At 28.5% G+C, this 22,980-nt stretch overlaps 1 protein-coding gene across 3 annotated transcripts in view; it reads right to left on the bottom strand.

Annotated features, from left to right (window-relative positions):
* Positions 1 to 8,573: 8,573 nt before the first annotated feature.
* The window catches only part of Ocrl (Oculocerebrorenal syndrome of Lowe), a 115,652-nt gene continuing 101,245 nt past the window's right edge, over positions 8,574 to 22,980 (bottom strand). Inside the window, exons 17-20 of one of the 3 annotated variants that reach the window (XM_075360974.1) lie at positions 22,845 to 22,972; positions 20,586 to 20,697; positions 17,960 to 18,161; positions 8,574 to 16,883 (exon numbers count right to left, since the gene is read on the bottom strand). In XM_075360974.1, coding sequence (XP_075217089.1) covers positions 17,998 to 18,161; positions 20,586 to 20,697; positions 22,845 to 22,972 — 404 coding nt within the window. In that variant the 3' untranslated portion in view covers positions 8,574 to 16,883; positions 17,960 to 17,997. The remainder of the gene's footprint in view (positions 16,884 to 17,959; positions 18,162 to 20,585; positions 20,698 to 22,844; positions 22,973 to 22,980) is intronic. The other 2 variants (XM_075360976.1, XM_075360975.1) reach the window with 2 other exon arrangements.

Genomic DNA, 22,980 nt, shown 5'->3' with positions numbered 1-22,980 from the left:
AGTTGATCAAATTGGACAGATTGCTGTAATTTTTCAACACGATGGTGTGCCCCTGCACTTTAGCCTAGGTGTTCGATGCGCTCTCAAGAAAGATCCCCTAATTGTTGGTAGGGCCGGTCGAGTGCTTTGGTCTCCGAGAAGCCCAGATTTGACACCCCTAGGCTTTTTTCTATGGAATACGTTAAAAACATTGTCTGCTGTGAAAAAATTATATAACACTTTAGATAACGGATCACCGCTGCTATTGCCACAGTTACGCCTGCGATGATCCTGCGGACCTGGGCATTAGTCGATTATCGGCTGGATGTTTGCAGAATGACCAACGGAGTTCATATTAAAACATTCTAAGATATGTAAAAAAAATGTTTTAAGCTGGTAAATTAAAAAAAAATACTCTTCTGATTATCTCTAGTAGTTTCTGAAATAAGATTTTTTTAAATTGCTGCAACGTTTTTCGAAGACCTATGTTAAAGGATTTTCTGCAACCTGAAGCTGGCATTATCAGTGCAAAGCGGATGGTACTTTGTTTTGATAAAACCGTTATGGCTAGACACAATCTCATTTGTGTCGTTCGTTGCAAGATACGCATTCTGTCTGGAAGGACCTTATAATACTGTTTTGGGTGGAATTTATGTAACATTTCGTGTTCGCTTTGTAAGAACATCAACCCTTTTTTTTTTTATAAATTATTTCGTTTCCTTTTTTTTCCCCCACCTTTCCAAGTGTTATGTGTATGCAAGTTTTTGGTAAATTAAATAACGATCCGTGTTAAGGTTTTCGGAATCTTTACTTTTTTTTTATTATTTGTGTGATTTTTTTTGAAGCCGACTCTGTAAATGTACACGGCGATTCTTTTACTATCCGATAACTGTAAAAGATGCCTAATTCAAATAGGTTAAAAACATTGTCTACCGTGAAAGCCCAGTTGTTAGAGGAAGGAAGTTCCTTTAACAGAATAAGCATCCTTGTTTATCTTGAAAGAGTTAAAAATTATTAACTATTTTAACATTATGCACCGTTCAATTAGAATACCATTTATGAATAAAAACTATTTAATTTTTTTGGATTTTACCCAAGATTTTGAATTTATAAGGTTTCTATACAAACAACCAAACAAACACATCGAATGACTCTAGATATAAAACTATCCCAATTTTACTATGTGATTATTTTAAAAAATAACTTTTTTATAAAAATAATAATAGATTATTGCTATTTATTTAATAATAAATTTTAATTTTTTTATATATCGTTTTCATGGAAACAGAGTAAATCCTATTTGTTCATTAGTTTTAAAAAAAATTATTAGTAATCGTGTAAATTTAAAATTTAAAGCAAGTTTACGTGTTAAGAAATTTTCATTTTCGAACCAAAATTTTTTTTATAAAACTTTAAAATGTTTAAAATTGGTAGGATTTTAAATTCTGATTTGACAACGGTAAGTAAATATATAGAATATTTAATAATAATCTTTAGTTATTATATAATTATCTTAAAATATAATAATTAATTATAATTATTTAAATCATAATTTAATTTAATAAATTAAAAAAAATTGGTAAAGAATCCAGCCAATAAGAACATTCTGGTGCATGAGTTGTTTTATTTGATTGAATTTTATTTTAACAAAATTTTAAAATAAAAAGAAAAATTTTCACAAATCCTTTCTGAAATTTTATGGTATATAAAATCTCAAGCCACTATAAAAGTTTGTGGTACAAAAATCCATGAAATAATTAAATTTTACTTACGTAACAAATGTGCAAGTTCCACTTATTTTTTTGTTTATTGCATGCCAACCATGTTGAACATCTTATCTAGCGTGTAATACATCATAAAACCAAAATTAAAAAAGTTATTTTCTAGGAGTTTCTGGTAAGCAGAAAAACATCAATATACCACGGGTTCATCGATTATATTAAAAAGATATTCTTTGGAAATTTACTGTTTTAAAATCTAAACTTTACGAATATATTTTTACCTTTTTAATTAAAATACGTGTCGTATCGCGGATACAGCGTATACTACAAGTGCAAAAGTGGTAAACAAAACTTTGGGAAATAATTAAAAAAATATAAGTAATTTTCGTATTTTATGCTGCCTTCTTCTACCGAAAAAACTTTTCCTTTTTGTTTTATTAGTATTTTACTATTTAACTTTTAAAATTAGGTAAGATATATGTTGTGTATTTCTCGCGTTTTGTTTTTCCTAATATCAGTTGATTGTTTTAAAGTATTTTTAAATTTAAACGATACAACTTCGATTCATATTATTACTGAATTCTATATTCGCTTAATCGTATTAATGCTAAATTCTACAATCACAAATTTTTCTCTAAGATTAGTAATAGCATATAAACAACATCTTGATATAAATGAACAGCTGTTTTTATTTTTTACCTTGCTTTTTATTAGTGGGGAAAACTAATAAAAAATTAAATATTTTTTGATTGAGTTTTAATTATTTTTCTTCCTGGTTTATCACCGGAAAATAAAGTTAACAGCACAGTTCAAAATAACACAATAGACAGTTAAAAGCAATGGTCCAATAAAAAAAATTGCAACGCTGTTTTAAAAAAAAAATAGTGGAAAAGAAAATGTCTAAAACGGTCTACCATCAAACAGGTGATAATAAAAAATTCAGTAAACAAAACACAATTTTTGATGATTTTCCATTTAATAAATATGCAGGTCTTCTTTATTTGATAACAAACAATTATTTTCAAAATTATAAATTTGTATTTAATACAATAAAATCTAATAATTACATATTTTCTCATTCACCTAATTATGATAGGAAGTCTGTGATTAATATGTAAATAAATAAATTTTATCATAGGCTACACTACAATATGAAACCACAAAACTACAAAACCGTAATAACAATTAAAATTTTTCTAAAGCAATTAAATTTTTGATAAAATTTGTTAATTTTTATTTTAATCTTTAAGATTAAACAAAAAATTAACAAATAAAACACAATATCTATCTTAAAACTGCATCCATTACACTACATACTCGTACACGATACAATAAATCTAAAAAACAAACTGAAACATGTTTTCACAATTCCACACACAATCTGTTCTATTATGTTATATAATTCTTACGTTCCTTCACACGGCTTAAAACAGCCATATCATCTTAAAACTGAAACTTTTTCCAAGGTTCAAACATGAAACAAATAAATAAAGAAAAAACAAACGGTGAGTAGTAGAATAATTATTCTTCCTTTCTACATAATGTAATAAAATAATAGTTATAAACAAATCTATAACCATATATATTTACTTTCTAATTTTGCAGAAAACTGTCACTAAATTTGTCTCGAAAGAAAACATTTCAACATTAAATTTAACATCCAAATTTTATAATAAAATTAAAAAGGAAAATGATAATGATATTGTCACAAAACGACAAAAAACTGTTAAAAATGAAGAAACATCATATGAAGAAGCAAAATATCGTTTTCAAAAATATATTATAAAGTATTTTTCAAAACATAATGACCAAATAAAAAAATATAATGAAGAAAACAACCTGCTTTTGGAAAATATCTGTTTGCCGTGTTTGACCCACTTAAACGGCATAGAAAATAATAAAAAAGGAAAAACCCCAAATATAAAATTATTTGATCGCATAAAAAAGGAGTATAATTCAATGCTAAATTTATACGGTAATAATAGTAATTTGTTATTAAATCATTATAATGGTAATGAACTAACATTATTCAGAAACATACTAAGACTGTACTTGATGTACATAAAAAAATAAATAATGCTCATGAAAATAAAAAGTTTTCATTTTTTATAAATGAAAAGTTTTCATTTACTCCACCCGATTTTTAAAAAAATTTCTAATCGATTCCAGCTCAGATAAGACCAGTTCAAGGACAGTCCAGTCCAAACGAAAACTAGCCAGTCATTCCATTCCAGTCCCGCTCAGTCCGTTCCAGTATGGTCAAACCAAACCAATCCATTCCAGCCTTGTACTGCCCAGTCCAATTCAATCCAAATTATCCAAGAAAAGATAAACCCAGTTCTCAGTTTGGTTCACACAAGGTCAGGTCGATTCTAACAGTTTTTTGTTGTTTCGTTACAATTTCAGTGCAGTTTACATGAATCACCTTTAGGTGATGCCATTCCACCATCATGTTGCATGAGGGAGTGGTTTTTTAGTGGGTCCCACTGCAGTAGGCGGTGAACCCTACACATGCAGTATGTACGGGCTACTGGGCGTTTGGTTGAGGAAAATTTTTCCACTTCCAACGTAAAACAAAAAAAAAGTCCACTCCACTCCAGTCCAGCTCATATCAGTCAAGCAGTCGATCGAGTCCAGCCCAGTCTATGCCATTCAATTCAGGCGTGTCCAGTTAAGGTGATTCCAGTCCAAACAAAAACAAACCAGTCATTCCAGATCAGTCCAAACTAAACCAGTCCATTATAGTCTTGTACTGTCCAGTTCATTCCAATTTAGTCCAGTAAAGACAAACCCAGTTCTCTATACTCAAGTCTAGTTTGGTTCAGGCAGGGTTGAGTTAGATTAAGTCAATTCTAATCAAGTTCAGCCCAATCTTGTCCAGTCCTGTCCAACCAGTTCAGTTTAGCGAATCAAGTCTAGTCCAATCCAGTCCGTTGAAACGAGACCAGTCCAGTCCGAATCAGGTGGTTTACAGGTAGATTCAGTTAAAGTAAGGACAGTTCGGTTCAGGTGAGGCAATTCAGTTCAGATGGGTCCAGTCCATTATAGAAACAAATTACGCATTATCCACAATGAATTTATTGATTTAGTTTTTTGAAACTATTATTTACAATTCCATTCCCCAGTTATGTATCTGCAATTATACAATTGAATTGAAATAGAACGATAAAAATTCTTATTTAAGATATGTATTATATTAAAAGAATTTCCCCTCCACCACTATAGTCAACCATTTTGGTTCCTCTCTTTAAACGAAAAATCAGAGCACAATTCTAAATAGCAGTTTATTGTAAAATATTAAAAGTGAAGTTAAAAGTGCAACTGCATTCTATTAATCAGCATCAACTTAAATAAGGTAATTGTTGTGATTATTTATCTCTTAGAAAAAAAAAAAAAAATTACAAAAGCTTATAAACATAGTTTGTTATGCTGTAATAACAAACAAAACCAAGTAATTCTGTGTACTTATATAAGAGTGAACAAAAACTTGACGTAAAGCATAAATGGAGTGATAAAATAGTGATGTGTTATCTTGTTCTCTCTCTCATGTAAGAAGATAAGAGGTAACTTTTCAACATTTCTCGGTCGTTCTCAACAACTGGTCTGCTAGAAAAAAACATGCGTACTCTATCATAGAAAAGAAACACTGTTCAGAAGCAAAATCTTTTTCTTGGAATGAATAAAAAAAAATGAATGAGACATTTAAATATCACCTAATTAAAAATCATATTTGCAAAACAATGTTTCTAAAGATGCTGGGTATTAGAGAAAAGAACTTTATATCATGGTTGCTTAGACATTGCAAGTACAATTACTTTTCAGCCACATTCTTTAGTTTATCTTCATGAATTATTGTTAAATGAAAATAATGAATAAGATAATAACCATGACTCTTTAAGTACCATTCACTAGAAAATAGCAAAATGGTTTACCTCAAACTTACAACATCTAAATTTGTCTGCAATCCTTAACCAAAGATATAAGTCTCATTACTGTTAAAGCATCCACTTAAATGCACTTATTGAACAAGACAGTATTTGGGGACAATAAAACGAAACAAAATACAATTATAAATACAATAAAAAAGAAGCTTCATTTTTATAATGTTTTTGTAATTAAGTATAACTAATTACTCTCATAATTGTATTTATAATTTATTGTAATTGATGTTTTTAATTTTTTTAAGGACTAGGAAGTTTTCAGTGATAATACCAACAAACATGAAGTGATCTGGTCTGTATTTTGCAGAGTAATGAACAAATTAAATATTGATTTCTTTCATCTGAAAAAAAAACATTTAATTAGTACAAATAAAAGATATACATAGTAGTTGAGAAAAACTGCCGGCCCCATCAAAGCAGAATGGATTCCTCTAGACTTGAGAGTAGAAGAGTTAAGAGTAAAACATTGCAGCTAATGGCAGTGATATTTTCACTTCCATTCTATACAATTTTACAAGTACACATTGCAAAGTCAAAATTGACTGAAATTGTTATTTGAAGTAATGGATGAATTTAGTTTTTATTTATGAATAAATAAATAAATAAAATTGGATGAATTTAATTTTGTTTTTTTTTCTTGATGAAATTCACTACAGAAACTTGAAGCTTGTGCGTAGGAATATGAAATGTAATTTTGTAGCACATGAAAAATGCCATGCCTGACTGGGCCTCCAGATGAAAGGCGGAGATGCTACCACTCGTGCTAGAGAGGCCAGTTATATAATTGTTTTGTTTATGGATGGAATTGTGGATTGTGTTTTGGTCCTAAGAGATCAATTTGAAATTATTACTTGGGCCAACCATGGAAGACTAGTAATGTATTTGCATCTTTCTTCTGGCACGATTCCCCTTTAGTTTATCCACTGAAGGGCTGTCAGTGCTAGAGTGCCTTTTGATCTAGCAGAATGTGCCTGAAGGGACCCTAGTTATTAAAGGGTGCATTGCTTCCCTGCATCAGAGGGAGTTGCATGTGCTAGCAACAGGCCAAAATTGTTAATTGAAGGAAAGAAGGATGAGATGGCTGGTAAATTTAGTTTTTACAAACTCTTACCATCTTCTTTGTCTTGCATTGGGTGGGTTGGGGCTGGACCAAGTTCGATACTATAGTATGTAGTTCCTTCTTTAACCTACCTTTCTGTATTTTTGGTTATAAATAATTACAGACCATAACATTTACACATTTAATAAAACCAAACTTTGCCAAAACAGAAATATCAAGTATTCATTATTATTATTATTTATTATTAATTTGAAAGTATGTGAAAGTACTGTGTATTGTTGTATACTTTCAACACTTTCACTGTGTTGAAAGTATTCCATTCACATTGTTTTATAAACATATTACATCCTATTTTGTGAGATGTATTATCAGGGGCTAAACAAAAGTGAGGTGTTTGAAGTATGTTAACATGACTCATGCTGACCTGAACAAGTTAGAATATGTTTAACTAATAGATTACATCGTAAAGATGATTTAATAAAAATTTAGTTTTGTGGTAAGTTATATCCTTAAAGTGTGCCATTTTAAAGTGCACTACAAGGTTTTTTACATTTATATCAATATTTATTTATCTTAAGTGAGACTGGATATAAATTACATTTTTTTAACAAAAATGTTAAAATTATCATAATTCAATTGTACAAATGGTAGATTATCAGAGTCTTATAGAAAGGAATATTTTTTTTTTTTAGTACTTATAATGTAACCTGGAATTGAATTATGCATTTGAATTATTTATATGGAGAAAAACAGTAATAAAAAAATTGTATATGAAGCACAACACAAAAAGTATTGTGGTGTCCATGTACAAAGTTAATAATAGCACCTACAAATATAAAGAAAATAAATACTCTGGGTTATTGTCATTCCAAGTTAACAAAGCTGGGAAAAAAATTGTCCTTAGTTTTTAATTGTCTTTGAAATGAAGCCATTTTTTTTTTTTTTTGAGGTAGCCTAACTGTTATTATAACATATTATTGATAAATGGGGCAAAAAGCACTGACATTAGGTTTTAGTTTTATTGTTAGAAAGTATGCTGTATTCTTTTAATAAGCTTAGGCAACTTATCATTGTAAATCTATTATTGTTGCCATTGAAGTCACAAGAAAATATATTAGACATATAGAAAATAAGATGTATTTTTTCCTCCTTAAAAGTAGTTTTCCAACCACTTAAATGAAACTAAAATAAAAGAATGAGAAAATGAACTAACGGAACTTTTGAGAAGAGATTATTGTTGGAGCAATAATTCCAACAAAAGAGAGAAAAAGCAAACTTTTGTATGAAAGTAATTAATGAATGAAGGGCAAAGAAAAGGATGCAGGATGGAGATAATAAACGAAGAGAATGAATATAACCACAAGGAAATGCAGAATTTAGAATTTTATAAAAATGCAGTATTCTGTAAAGAAAAACAAACTTACCTGCACTTAATTCTTTCACTTAATTTTTCTTATAATCAATTACCACTTAATAACTAACCTCTTCATTAATACACATTAATCGCACTAGCACATTATGTTAACAGAAAAATCTGAAAAGTAACAACTGTAAGGATTAATTTTACAAACTATTTCAATTAAATTATTCATTTTGCTATTTTAAATTAAAAGATAATTTTTTACTTTTAATTAATAGTTTTATAAAAAAAAAACTAAACCAATTTGTAGCTGCAAAAATCCCTACAATTTAATCTCACAAAAATGAAATTACAATAATATAATTTCTAAAAAAAAATATTTATTTATCTAAAGTATAATAAAATAATGAGACATATATATTACACTTCAAAGATTGTTACTTAAAAATTTACACTTTAACATAATACACAGGGTATTTCATATAAAGATTAATTAATAATAATCACCAATATGTTTTTCAGTTAACCAGGTTTTTCTTTAGCATTCACTATATCATATTTATAAGAAACATTTCATCTTACTACTATATTAAAATTAGTACAATGCAAGCAAACTCTAATCACTAATTAATAAATAAATACATATTATAGGCTGAAATAAATAAATATAATCTCATTAACAAATCACTATAAATACTAAAAGTAAAATATATCAAACTACAGTGTACCAGTTACAAACCAGTGTACAAACCAGTGTACAGTGTACCAGTGTACAAACTTACATTACAATTAACAAAAACAATCTGAAATCTGCCCATAACAGAATCTGGATTAAATGCAAACTTCTTTCTAATGGAATCTATAAAATAGAAAGGTTTTAATTTGCCTGTAATTGTTTTAAAGTGTCAAAGAAAACTTATAGGAAGAATCATTAGCTCTAATACATATCCTTCATAAGTTGTCTATCATCTCATTGATATTTAATTTTTATATGGTTCTGAAATAATTATTTTGTGCTCTCTTTCTATTGATGGCTCAAGAAAGAAAAAGTAGCGTCTGTTCTCCCTTCATAAACTCAAATCGTCTATGCGTGTAATGAAAGTACAAGACAGACAATCACTGCTTGCTTCTGTATCCTTGTTCCTTGTTTTCCTGTAACTGATTACAAAGCAATCCGTGTGATAAGACATAATTCAAATCCATCTTTCATAACCAAACACTATAATGGCATTCAATATGTTATATTTTATTAGTTCATGTTCACAGTCAGCTAACTCTAGACACAAAAAATAATTATTTCTGTTTGTAGCGTGTTACAAACAGAAAGAAATAGAGTCCTGAAACAAAAGATCAGGACTCTACTGTACTTGAAAACAGGTCAGTTAAGCTAACAGATTTTTACTGAGTTCTGTAGTATTATTATCGTACTAAATTGGTGTCATGTATTAAGCAAACAGTGAATATACAGCACAACAATTTTTCCTATATATTATTAAGATTCATAAAATCTATAAGTATAACATAAAATAACAAAACTAGTAATTTTGTTCAATAAATTCAGTAACTAAATGTACATATGCAAATAAATATTAAATGTAACAGCCTTATTCTAAATGTACAATGTAATCGAGTACACTTACTTGTACTTACTAAGGTGTTAACTTGAAAAATGGTTTTAAAACGGACAGTTTCAAATGAAATAAACAAAATTTTTTAGTTAAGAAATGTATAAATGTTATATAGAAGTGTACTTTATTTTTGTTGAATCCATATATACAAATTTTTAGCCCTCTAAATTCTGTTAAGGACAGATTTGACAGAAATACATTAAAAAATATTATTCCATTATGAGTACATATATGTACACAAATATTAATGTTTGTACTCTGTTTATAAACAAGAAAATAAATATTACATACAGTGGAATGATCTATCTTTTACAACTGATGAAGATTTGAAACGAAACAGTTACTGTAGTTACAGAATACAGTGGCATAAAAATAAAAAAAAAACAGATTTTTTAGCTCAGTTTACTTGCAATGCAAGTCTTTGTATTACAAATTAATTTTAAACGTAAATATATTATTTAGTATTCAGCTAAATAATTTATATTTTTTAAATTTGGATTAAAGGTTCAACTACACATGGATATAGTTCATAATAAAAATAATGTACTCTAGTTACAGTACACAGTGTCATTAACAAACTCTAGTTACAGTACACAGTGTCATTAACAAAAAACTGATTTTTTATTAAAAAAAAACTACTTTTATTTTTAAACTGAAGGTTTTCACTCTAGAAAGGTAACTTGAAAAGTAGAAAGGTAAGTGCAGAAGGGGTAAAAGAGTAAGGTAATTAAATTAACTATTTTTAAAGAAATAAATCAGAAAAAACTAATTTCATTAATGTGATTTATTGTAAAGAAATAAACTACTGATAAAAATTCCACAACTAAAACTCATTTTAAAACCAAGCAAATCAGCTTAAAACATGATATACATAACATTTTTAATAAATATAAAGACTTCCTCTTAATAAAATAATATAAAATAAAATTAATCCTGCAACATACTATACTAATACATACATGCTACTAACTAAAATATGTAGGATTACTAATTGATAAATTATTTTTAATTAAATGAATGAAGTGCATGAATCTTCTTAACAGCTTACTGAAAATTTAGAATATAAAGGGCAAATACTAACACACAGTAATGATTATAAAACAAAAAAAAAATTTAAATTAGAACTGTAACATTATTATCAGTCGATAAAACGTATAATTCACAATACAGAAATATACTTACTAGAATTTTCTTCATAAAATGATATCTAAATTTTGAGCACAATTACTTACAAAAGAATTTATTCAATCTTTTCTATAAATTACAACACATTATTTACACATGATGATAATTTCTCAAAACTAGTAAATAAATAACTTGTTCCACAAAATATACAGCAACATAACAAATAGTAATGCATAGTAGTAGTAATAATAAACCATAATGGTCTTTATGGTAAAGATAACTAATAAAAAAATGGAATGCAGTAATTAAAATAAAACAATGGCAAAAAAGTTAAATAAAAAAAGTTAAAACTTGTCTTTGGAATGACTGACCTGAACCTAACAAGACAGGGTTCAGTAATTGGTCTAACAATCTATTGTGAGGCAATTTAAAATTATAAACAAAATAAAATATATCACTGTTATTTACATAACATACATCACTGGAAGAAATATTCTACTGGTAATTTATTAAGGAAGAAAATAAATAATTTATTTTCTTCCTTAATAAATACAAGAATCGAATTTAATAATAATAATATGAATACTACCTGGGTAGGACATACCAAAATAAGAGGATTATTTAAAACAGTGCCAGGGAGGGTGCAAAAAAAAGATTGGAAAGTGAAAAATGGTTCAATAATTCTGTTACCCCAAATCCCGGCCCAACCCGTCACTTTACCAGCATCTTGAATTCTCTTCGGATTCAGCCAGTAAAGGTTAAATTACTCCAATAAGGTAAATTTTGCCAATTAACCTTTCCATGGACATAAAAAATTGCTTCATCAGTATTTTTCCAATGTATGGAAACTTATGGGACACCTATAGGTGATCATCTTAAAGTAAATGGAAATATTACGAAAGGTTGAATGGGGATAAAAGAAAATATAGACAGACATGATGAAAGGGAGTCAAGTTTTTTAATATGTCAATGCTTACTATGAGATGGGAGCAGAGAGTTCTTGGGGATGCAAAATAATTTGATTAAAAATAAACAAACAGCAAATTATATTGGAAAAATAATGTAAATTACATAAATTCTAACATAAAAAAGGTCTGTTGCAGTAAGTGCGTCAGAAGGGCAGATTTCCAGTTTTAGTTAACTTTGAAAATGTACCCAAAAACCTAGTTTTTTGCTTCTAACTCTGGTTTCTGAGAACCGATTCACTTAAAAATCAATAGGGTTTACATTACTACTAGGTTTACATTATTCTACCAAGGTTCATTAAAATTTGTACCCAGTAGGATGAAAAAAGCTGAAAATTTATTCAAAAATTGATTTGCTTGAAAATCATAGGACTCTATTCCCAATAGGTTTACATCAGTACACAAAGTTTCATCAAAATCAGTTAAGATTTATCTACAGTGGGACAGGCAAAAAATCTTATACATACAAATGTATAATATAATATAAATGTGAGATATTATGGGGTATTACACATTCACAAATAAATTAATATTAAAAGGTTAGGGGAATCTGCAAATATACATTTTAATAGAGCAACAAAAGCAAACATCTCGAACATTTTATAGATCAAACTTCAACAAATGATTATACAGAAAGTACAAGTAATACACTACACATTATATAATAAATAGTATGAGTAATTCATTATCTATTCAAAGTAAATCACAGATTAATTACTTTAACTATAATTGTAACACTGAGGGTAAACTGAATACTGATTACAAATTACAAAACTACCACCACTTAAAATGTTTATATCAATTCTAAAGCATAGATTTCTGGAACAAATTAAAGAATCCATTTCCAATAGGAATTAAGAATGTAATAAATTAGTGTAAAATATATAACCAGTCAATAATTCTGAATAAAGAACTAACAAAAAATTCTGAATAGTATTATGTAATGGGTTGCTTGAATAGCATTAGTCGAGTGGAATGGAATTTTTGAAAACTTTTTATAAAAGCTCAATTAATGTAATACCAGAAAACGTGTAATATTTATAAAACTACAGGCTATCATCAGACAGTAGAGCATAAATATTCTGGCTAAAAGGGGTGGAAATGTTCAAAAGATGTCTGAACTCCAACTGATAAGAATATTTGTTTAGACTGACTGTCAACATCTAATGACTGTTGTCGACCATGAATTTGTACATAAGGCATACCAGAAAACAAGGAACATTATTTTTTTCTGTGAACCTCATGAAGACATGAGACTTTCAGAAAAAAGGCCCAATGCTCAGAAGTTATAACATGGATACTCTATGCAGGCAATATATCTACAATCAAACTATTATTAAATCTGTCAGATAAATATCAAAGAGGAGCAAATTTCAATGTTCTCAAGACATGCACTTTATCTTCAACAGTAGGTAACTGAAGCCTTAATTTGCAAGTATAATCAGATAATATATGATACAAAGTTTAATATACGGCACCTGCTGAAACAAAACAGTTATTTGGAAAAACATGCAAGGAGCTCATCCTCCTAAGAAGAAAACTTCTGAAGATAGCAGAAGTTTGCTCATGAATATTTATAATCATTGCCATTGTATGACAGCCATTATACCTGTCTTATGTACATTTTAAGAAAACATGTTGAAAGGATGCAGAAAACATTTTGAAAGGATGCAATAAGTGAAAACATTTATAGGATAATTCACAAACTTTAAAATCAATCGGTCCACAAATATTTGATCCCATGACACACTCGCTTAGCAAGTGAACATCCAAAAGATTGGATTTAACTTGTTAGAGTCACTAGCAAGAAGAAAGCATTTGTAATAAACAAGATTAAAAAAAGAGAGGATTTTTCTTTTTCTGAGTGACTGAATAGTGATCAATGATTTGATGAAGAGAGGCAAAGGTTAATTGTAACACCAATTTTAGTGTACAATTGACCCAGAAAACAAAAAAAGATCTTTTGGCTCTACTTCCATTTACATCAGAAGTATTCAGACTTCCAGAAATTTTAAGACATCAAAATATATGTGAAACATCTTTTGAGATATTTATCATGAAGTAAATAATGATGAATATGATCATAATACTTACAATCTTTTTTTTATGGTAAAAGGGAATAATAACAGTTTCATTTATTTGTCATTAAAAAAATACAAATTTAGATAATAGCAAGTTATTAAATGTTACATGCAATCAATCCATTGATCAGATTAGCTGACTCTTCCAGGGTTGTCTTGAACCGAAACTTCTCAGTATAATACAGCCACTTGACTGTTTACCAATTAAACAAAAAAAAAAATTTGCCTCTCTTCATCAACCTCAGAATTCCCTTTCTTAATGAAAATAAAAAACATTACATTGAAATAAAAGAAACGATAAAGTATGATGTACATACACATATATTTTCATTGACAACGTAATGTTTTTTATTTACAATGTTAAAACATATGTTTACGTAACAAGGTTTTTTGGTTAAAAATATTTTTATTTTGGAAATGAATTACTTAGTGGATTTTAACAAATAAGTTTATCTAACTATGTTTTCTTCTATTAATGAAAATATTTTTTTTTTTAAGAATATTTGTTTCATTGTAAGGTTTTCTGTTTATTAATAAAAGCATTATGTTTATATAGCACACCTTTTGTGTTTTTAATACTGTTAAATTTTAAAACTGCTTTCCTTATTCACTCATTTCTCATAAACTACAAACAAAGATTTAAAAAAAAAGATAACTGTTCTTCTTAAACAAAAAATAAAAACATTTAATAAAAATGAAAAATAAAAATTTAAATTTTAGAAATTCACAAAATAGTTAAAAACTAAGGACTATTATCATAAAATGTATTGATTTGTGTTTTTTAAAAACATTAATAAATGATAATTATGTTAAATAGGTAGTTATTTTTCCTTTATGTGCAAATACAGGTAAATCACTATTGTAAAAAATTTACTTCAATTACATTAAAACAGACCTACTTTCTTTCTTTTTCCTGTTTAGCCTCCGGTAATTACCGTTCAGATAATACTTCAGAGTATGAATGAGGATGATATGTATGAGTGTAAATGAAGTGTAGTCTTGTACAGTCTCAGTTCGACCATTCCTGAGATGTGTGGTTAATTTAAACCCAACCACTAAAGAACACCGGTATCCACGATCTAGTATTCAAATCCATGTAAAAATAACTGACTTTACTAGGACTTGAACGCTGGAACTCTCGACTTCCAAATCAGCTGATTTGAGAAGACGCATTCACCACTAGACCAACCCGGTGGGTTAAAAACAGACCTACTGATGGTACTTTACATAACTCTTACTTAAAAAAAAATAATAAAACTGGAATGACTGACCTAGTTTTTCAATTATATGAAAATGAGGAAAACTGATTTATCTCCTTTTACGCACTGACCATGAATTTTCTTCTCAGGTGTTTTACAAAAAGGAAAATTTAGAGGACTAGTTAACTGTGTATTGCTGCTGAATCTATATCACTTGGAGACAACTTTTCAAGAGTCGAACATTTTTGGATTGAAACATAGAATATCTAAAAAATTAATTCATTGACCTTTACTCATAAAGTTCTTGTGCTCAAAGAATGCAATTCGTAAGAAGTTTAAATGACACTGTTGTTCTAATTGGGAGCACCAGCACATCCACTTGAGCCCTATCTCATGTAATAGCAAATGCAGTAACCTCACTCTTTAATGAAAATAATTTGATAAAGGCTTAATGAAAGTAAATTTTGATATCAACTAAAAAATATACTTCCTGTAACGTCAACCTTACATGTTACTGTGATAAATTCAATATATCAAAATAACTGCACATGTAAATTAATAATCTATAAATATTTAAATTGTTTCCAAACAGCTGGGTTACAAATAATTTGGACTACTTGTGTAAATGTATGCTTTTTAGACCATTTTATTGTGAAACAAATAAAAATCAAATTTTTACATTTTACATATTTAAAACTGTTCTACTGTTATTTTTCTTCATTCATAAGAGAAATGTATTAATGATTAAATTTTACTGTATTACAAACCACTGCATAATTTTTTTTCACAAAAAATTAACTTTATGTTCTGGCAAGTGCAACTAGAGACTTAAAACTGAAGCCACAATTTTAACAACGCAATAAAAGTTTAAAAACGGATTTTTACTGTAATGTGGAGATGCAATAATAAAGCTTCGGGAACATGCATGAAGATCAGAAACTCATTGAGAAACTGTTGCATTTGGTCTCAAGATTAAAATTACTGTATAAAAAAAAACATTAATGAGGAGATACTGCATTCTTATGAGAACTATTAATGAATGAACTTCTGCTAATTAAAGTCAGTAATACACAGACTTCTGAAAAAACATTTTGACAAGAAAAAGAAAATTCTGACTATAAAAATAATACAGCAAGTTTTGGAACAGATATTCTGCTTTGGAAATATTACAAAAACAAAATGATGATAGCTATTAAGTTACAATATATTGCAATTATTATTCAATTGTACTGATATTAGTTCAATACATTTCTTTTAGCCTCCAGGACCTCCGTTAGGTATTGCTTCAGAGGATCAGATGAAATGACAATTTTGTATCGTGTGAAAATGCCATGCCTGACTGGGATTTGAATCCAGAGGTGAATGGAGGAATTGGTTGTTATGAAAAAGATGTCCACAATAGAAAAGGAAAAGTAAAACAACAGACTGCATATTCATTTTTTACCTTTATCATTTTTTGATTTGTACACTAAAAGATTAGTTTTGTTTGATAAACCATCTCCTTACAATAGATACATTACCAAGTTTAAGTTACTAACCTTCTTTTTATAGCTAAGAAGATTATCAAAATAAATAATAACAGCTGTTTAACAAGTGTTTGTTAATTAAAATAATAATAACCTTACAAATATGACACTGCATTTAATTCTACCGTTCTGAAAGCTGGCTGCATTATGTTAAAATTCCAGTTATTTTTATGGTTTTGAAAACTAGTGGGATTTGTAAGTTTTCAACCAAGACAACCATTCCTCCTCTACATTTTGCTGTTCTAAATATTGCCTCTCTTTACCCAATTCTTCCTATACATAATTATTAATAACACATCTGCAACAAATAAATGTTTCTTATTTTTTATTATATAATGCAGAGCCTCACTACAAACTGAATGCCTAATTCCAGTTTCCAGTTTGATCTAGTCTAGTATATCAGGTCAGCCAACCCTTGAAATTTTTGAACTCAACTAAACAATCTTATTCTTTACACAACCAACAATTACAAACAGCAAATAGAATTTATCTCAGATTATGTAGAATCACAGAACAGACATCAAGTAAGTTTTGACAATGATATCTAACCATATTAACTGGTTGTCTGAAAAATATAACTGTGATAACTTAGCAAAACAAGAAAGATTTAAAAATGTGAAAACATTTATTATTCAACATAAATGACTGGTAACATTAAAAAAAGTCTGTGTTTGTATTAATCCTATTATTAATGCACATAACTGTTGCAGAATGGCACAATGTTCCTACACAGTTTCAAATTTATGCTGATTAATAACATATAGTTTGTATTTCTAAAATATTATCACATAAAATAAATTATAAATTAGAGATAAAACACTTTAATAATCTCTAATGAAAGAATGTTACTTAGTGAATGACTCTGTAAGCTGCTAGATTTAGTTAACCCAGCAAACATATATATATATATATATATATATATATATACATATATATAATAATAATATTTATTTACAATTATCAATAATTTTATTAACAATGAAAGCACAAAATGGCTATTATACCCGTAAAATATGCAAAAAATTCTTCAATAACTGTATATAAACACAGTTTAGTGATGTTACAATGCATACTTACACATAGCAATGCTTCACACAATAAAAATTTTGTAGCAAATAGTGAATATAACTTTGTTTAATTGTAATAAATTAAATAATTTCATTAAATTATATAAAAATAGTTTGATCAACAGCTCCACACAATCTAAATTTAGTAATTTAGATGAAGCTAATTTATGGATAATTTTTTTAAACTTTACTTCACTAAAAAAAATATGTAACTTAACACAAATAATAATACTGACTAGACTGTAATGATGAAAAAAAGAATTAATATACAGTGAATGAGCTAAAATAATTGCACAATTCTATTTACCGTAAGAATAATTTCATTAAAATAATTATATTATTACTTTATGAACAGCCCATTATCAATTCACTTTGGTCATTTACCAAAAAATGATAAACAAAATTTGCCTTCTTTCTATCCAATGTTTGTTGATTTGATCGTGTCCTTGACTGTAAATCACTCCGACTCCTAGGTGGATCTCTTAAAAATATTGCTCCAAATAAAGTAGCTAAAAAAAAACAAAAAACAAAGAAAATATGAAAACAGAGGCAAAAATGCAAAAGACTGGTATTAAACTTTAATTAAAAGCAGTTGGCCATCAACAGAAACCCCACACTTCCTTTTTTAGTAATATCAAACTTTCACTTAAAATTAAAATAAAAAACAGCATTTGAATATTTAGCTATTATATTTGTAAAATAAGAAAAAAATATGAGAAGGTTGACAATACAACAAATAACAAAAATAATGCGGCTCAACAATTTGAGATCAAATGTAAAAAGATGTCTATGTCCATCTGCATATGTTATAATTACAGGTAATATACAAATATAAAGGGATGACAATGAACAATGTAAAACTAGTTTACTCAATTCAAGCATTATAGCACAAATAGTGAAACTGTTTGATCATATACTGGTCAAAGTCGATTAAAGAACCAAAGTTTGACTTAAAAGAAGAAAAAAACCATAAAAAAGTAATTAACTAGCAGAAAAGTGAAAAATATTCTCATTGCTTTTAAATGAATTGCTTTTTATCAATTATAAATAAACCAAATTTTTATAAAATGAATAGGAAGTTATTTACTATTCTTTTTTAAAATAGTTATTTAGTTTGCAGAACTAGTCTATTTCTATGAACAGGTATATTCTTATGTTATTATTGCTCCTATATTTAAGTAAGCAATTTCTGAACTACTCTTCCTATAACTTATGAATACAGAAAGTAGACAGTAGATAATTAAGTTGAATTCAAGTTATGTATGCCATAAAGTATCACAGACAGTATAGAATTCTTGTTAATGTGACAAAATAAGTAATATTAGTGATGTGATGGAAGTTCAAATACCTGAATTGTTATTCTTGGTCTTAATTTTTAAGTTTGTATTTTTTACATTTATTTTCATTTTTTTTATTAATACGTTTAAAAAACATAAAAACAAATTTAATTAATAAATGATTAAAATAAAAAAATTTGTAAAAAAAGTAAAATACACTTTTAAAATTTTGAACTATTTTATGATTATTCCAACTTAAATATTTGACTTTCATTGTAATTAATCTCATCTGCTGAGAAGTTTATTTAAGGGAAAACATATTTGAGAATAATCAGAGAATAAAATAATCTTTTCTCGTCATATATTATACCAAAAGTGTTAATGGTCATGCTAAGTAAATTAATGATGTCATTTTTCCAATATTCTAAAACGGTTAGAGAGCATGGCTTCTTCGTCAAATGTTTAATTCACCATACCTTGCATTGAATGTACAATGAAATATTCAAAATTTAAGATAACACCTTACCTGCTTGTCTGTAGACTTGAAATTACACAGTCCTGTTTTAATGTAACGTTTGTGACTGTGTTGTACTGATCTGGCTCCAGTGACCATTGGTTGTTTTCTAACCTAAAAAACCAGCTTGGGAGTAAGAGATTTTTGACCAATTATGAATTATTGCCACCGTAGATGGTTGGTTATTTTAAGGAGTTTGATATATCAACATACCGAACTGGCATTAGCGATCTTGTGGAACACAGGCTAAATACATAGACCTTACTGGTGACTATGTAGAAAAAGAAATCAAAATGTGCCCAGAAAAATGTTTCTTATTCAGACCTTTTTCTTTTTCCTGTTTAGCCTCCGGTAACTACCGTTTAGATAATTCTTCAGAGGATGATATGTATGAGTGTAAATGAAGTGTAGTCTTGTAGATTCTCAATTCGACCATTCCTGAGATGTGTGGTTAATTGAAACCCAACCACCAAAGAACACCAGTATCCACATGGAAAAATAACTGGCTTTACTAGGACTTGAACGCTGTAACTCTCGACTTCCAAATCAGCTGATTTGAAGACGCGTTAACCACTAGACCAACCCAGTTGGTTTCTTATTCAGACCTGGAATGTTTCATCCCCACCCTCATGTATATAATATAAATAAAACCAAATTTCAAGTTTGTAGTATTTCAAAATGATGTAAACTGTTTAGAAAATAACGTTGAATATTATATCCTCCTATCCCTAAATGTGTTTGAATAGCAAAAACTAATTCACTCCCTTTTTTTAATTTTCTCAAAATTTAATGCCACCAATGCCAAAATATATACATTTTTTGAGCCACTTTCGAACAATTTATGTAGTCAGTCTAGGCATGTTAATCAAAATATAGGTTAACATACGTGTATTTGTATAAACATTTTTTTGGAAATTTCTCTAGTTTTTGTACAATTTTTTTTTTTTTTTGATTCATGGGTTGTGAAACATCGACATACACAAAAAACCAGACATCAAAATTTTGTATGAATCTACATATTTTCCTTTATAGAGCTCCTACATAGCAGCAATAGAACTGTAGGGAGGAAGTAAAAGTAAGGATCTTTTTTTAATGAAACACTGTTAAAAATTAACAATACATAAAAAGAATTTAAAAATTACCTATAGTTTTAGCATCTAATCCATTATCATTTGTATGTGATAATAGTTCTTGTAAGAAAGAACACAAATATAAGAAAACATTTTTACTATGATCAGGCAACTGCATTACAATCTGAAACATATATATTTTTTTAATAACTGAACTTAATTAATACATTAAATATATTATAGAATGAAAATAGCAAGGTAACCACTACTCATGAAACCAGTTTCAATTCATCAGTTGAAATTGGTTTTAACTCATGAACAAGTAATAAACAGTACATTTCCAACAAATCGTACAGTGAAAATTTAAAACCAAATGGCATATGATTATAGTTTTTTTCTAATGAATGATACTGTAAATTAGACAACACAAAATATTTGATAGGCCTGGAATATTTAAAAAAAAATAAAGAAATGAGAAGTTAATTTTGTGGAAAATTAATAAAAAAATAAAATAACAAAACAGTTGTTAGTGTGGTCAGATTTTGGTTTTTGTCAAATTGCATTTGTTGTAATTTGAGAACGACATTACTAAAACCAAAATTTTGATGACAATTGGATTAATAATTAATCAACAAACTGCCACAACATCTGTTCAAAAGAGAATAACAGACTTCAAAACTGCAAACAGTGTTTGTAGTAATGTATACTGTCTCCATGATAAAATACTATGCAATCAATCATTTTATCATGTACATCATCTGTCTTGAGCACAGTTACATTGAGTAACCATGTTTCAGCAATTTTTAAAAGTTAGTTGATATTTGTCTAGGTATTGGCTACATACTTATTAACTAACCTACTGGTAGGAGGCATCAGCATGCAATAATTGTTTTTGTGCATACAGAACACATGGTCTTTGTGATTACAGAATGTGTGGTGTGATGTGATGTGTTCAATGTAAATAATCATGCTGTTTTCAATAGCATAGCAGCCGTTTATTGTTGAGGTGTACTTCAGGAAGCCATATGATTTTATTGAAGAACAATATATGAATCATCAATCGCTTTCAAGAGATCAGAGTATTACTGACAAGAATAAGTGTGCTTCAATATTGACATAGGGAAAATGGAAGAGATATCTGCATTATTTAAACAGTCTCCAAGGAAATGTTTGCGTAAATTACATCACAGACAGGAATACGGTACGGGAGTGTAAAAAGGCCACTAAGAAATTAAGTCTATACCGAATACATTGTGTAAAGGAGCTAAAACCTCCAGACACTGTTAAAAGAATAAGGTACTGCCAGTGGTTTATTAATCAGGTGGAAAGTAATGGGATGGGCATACTGGGTGATGTGTTTTTTAGTGATGAAGTGTATTTTCACCTTAGTGGTTACATCAGTATTCAGAAAAGATATTGGTAAACACAAAATCAACACATTTTACATGAATTGTCACTGCACTCATAGATGGTAGGGGGGGGGGGTGGTTTGGTATACAATTTCTCGATGATGAATAGTGGGCCAGATTTTTTTTATGAAACCCTTGACAGTCTGATATACCAGGATATAATTATGCAATTTATAACTGCTCTCCAGCCTGATGAACATTGCTGTTACCTGCAACAAGACAGGGTAATGAGCCATACATCCAAAAACACCAAGGAACCTTTGGAAGAAAGATTTGGTGATCGCATGATTTCAAAAGATCTACGAACCCTTGGTCCTCTGACTTATCGTCACCAAACTTTTTTCTCTGGGGTTTTTGAAACGTCATATATATCATGGAAACCAACATTCTCTAAAAAATTTCATTAGTCCTGATGTTCTACAAATATGGTGTGAAGGGTTCAGACCTGCCTTCAAGAAAGTGGTGGACATTTCCAACACTTTCTGTAAGGCATTACCAGTTGTGTATAACTACTACATTCCATGAATCAAATCCAATGCGAGTATTTCTCGCCATAGTGGAATTATAGTGTATAGTATCATGATGTGCATGATAAAACGATCGCACTGTACTATAATGATAAGTGTCTTATACTAATTGGCATTAGTATAAGACATAGCCAATAATTTATTTGTTAATAATATTGATTTCTACTATTCCTTTATCACTAATTTAGTAAAGGATTAATCTTTTTTAATCTTTTCTTTAAAGAATATTGTTGGACCCACACTACAACTGTTTCTACTATAATTTCAAAGTAAATTAAATTTATGTAGTTTTATAATGTGTACTAACAGACCATGCCATAAGATTATTTGTGTTAATATATATATATAAAAAACACAAAAAAATTTTAACTGAATAAATATTCTTACGTATTTACCTGTTTACACTGCATGTAGTTGCTAGCTGCTCCTAAACAAACATTGTGTAAATTATATGGTATGATAGGTTCAGCTGTTGATTCCAATAATAGTAACAAAGCCTCAGCCACAGAATGAACACTGCCAGCTGTTTTT

The sequence above is a fragment of the Lycorma delicatula genome, chromosome 3 (assembly GCF_047948215.1).
Source record: "Lycorma delicatula isolate Av1 chromosome 3, ASM4794821v1, whole genome shotgun sequence".
Taxonomy (NCBI): domain Eukaryota; kingdom Metazoa; phylum Arthropoda; class Insecta; order Hemiptera; family Fulgoridae; genus Lycorma; species Lycorma delicatula.
Note: the sequence above shows the minus strand (reverse complement) of the source record. Positions and strands in the feature narration are given on the sequence as shown.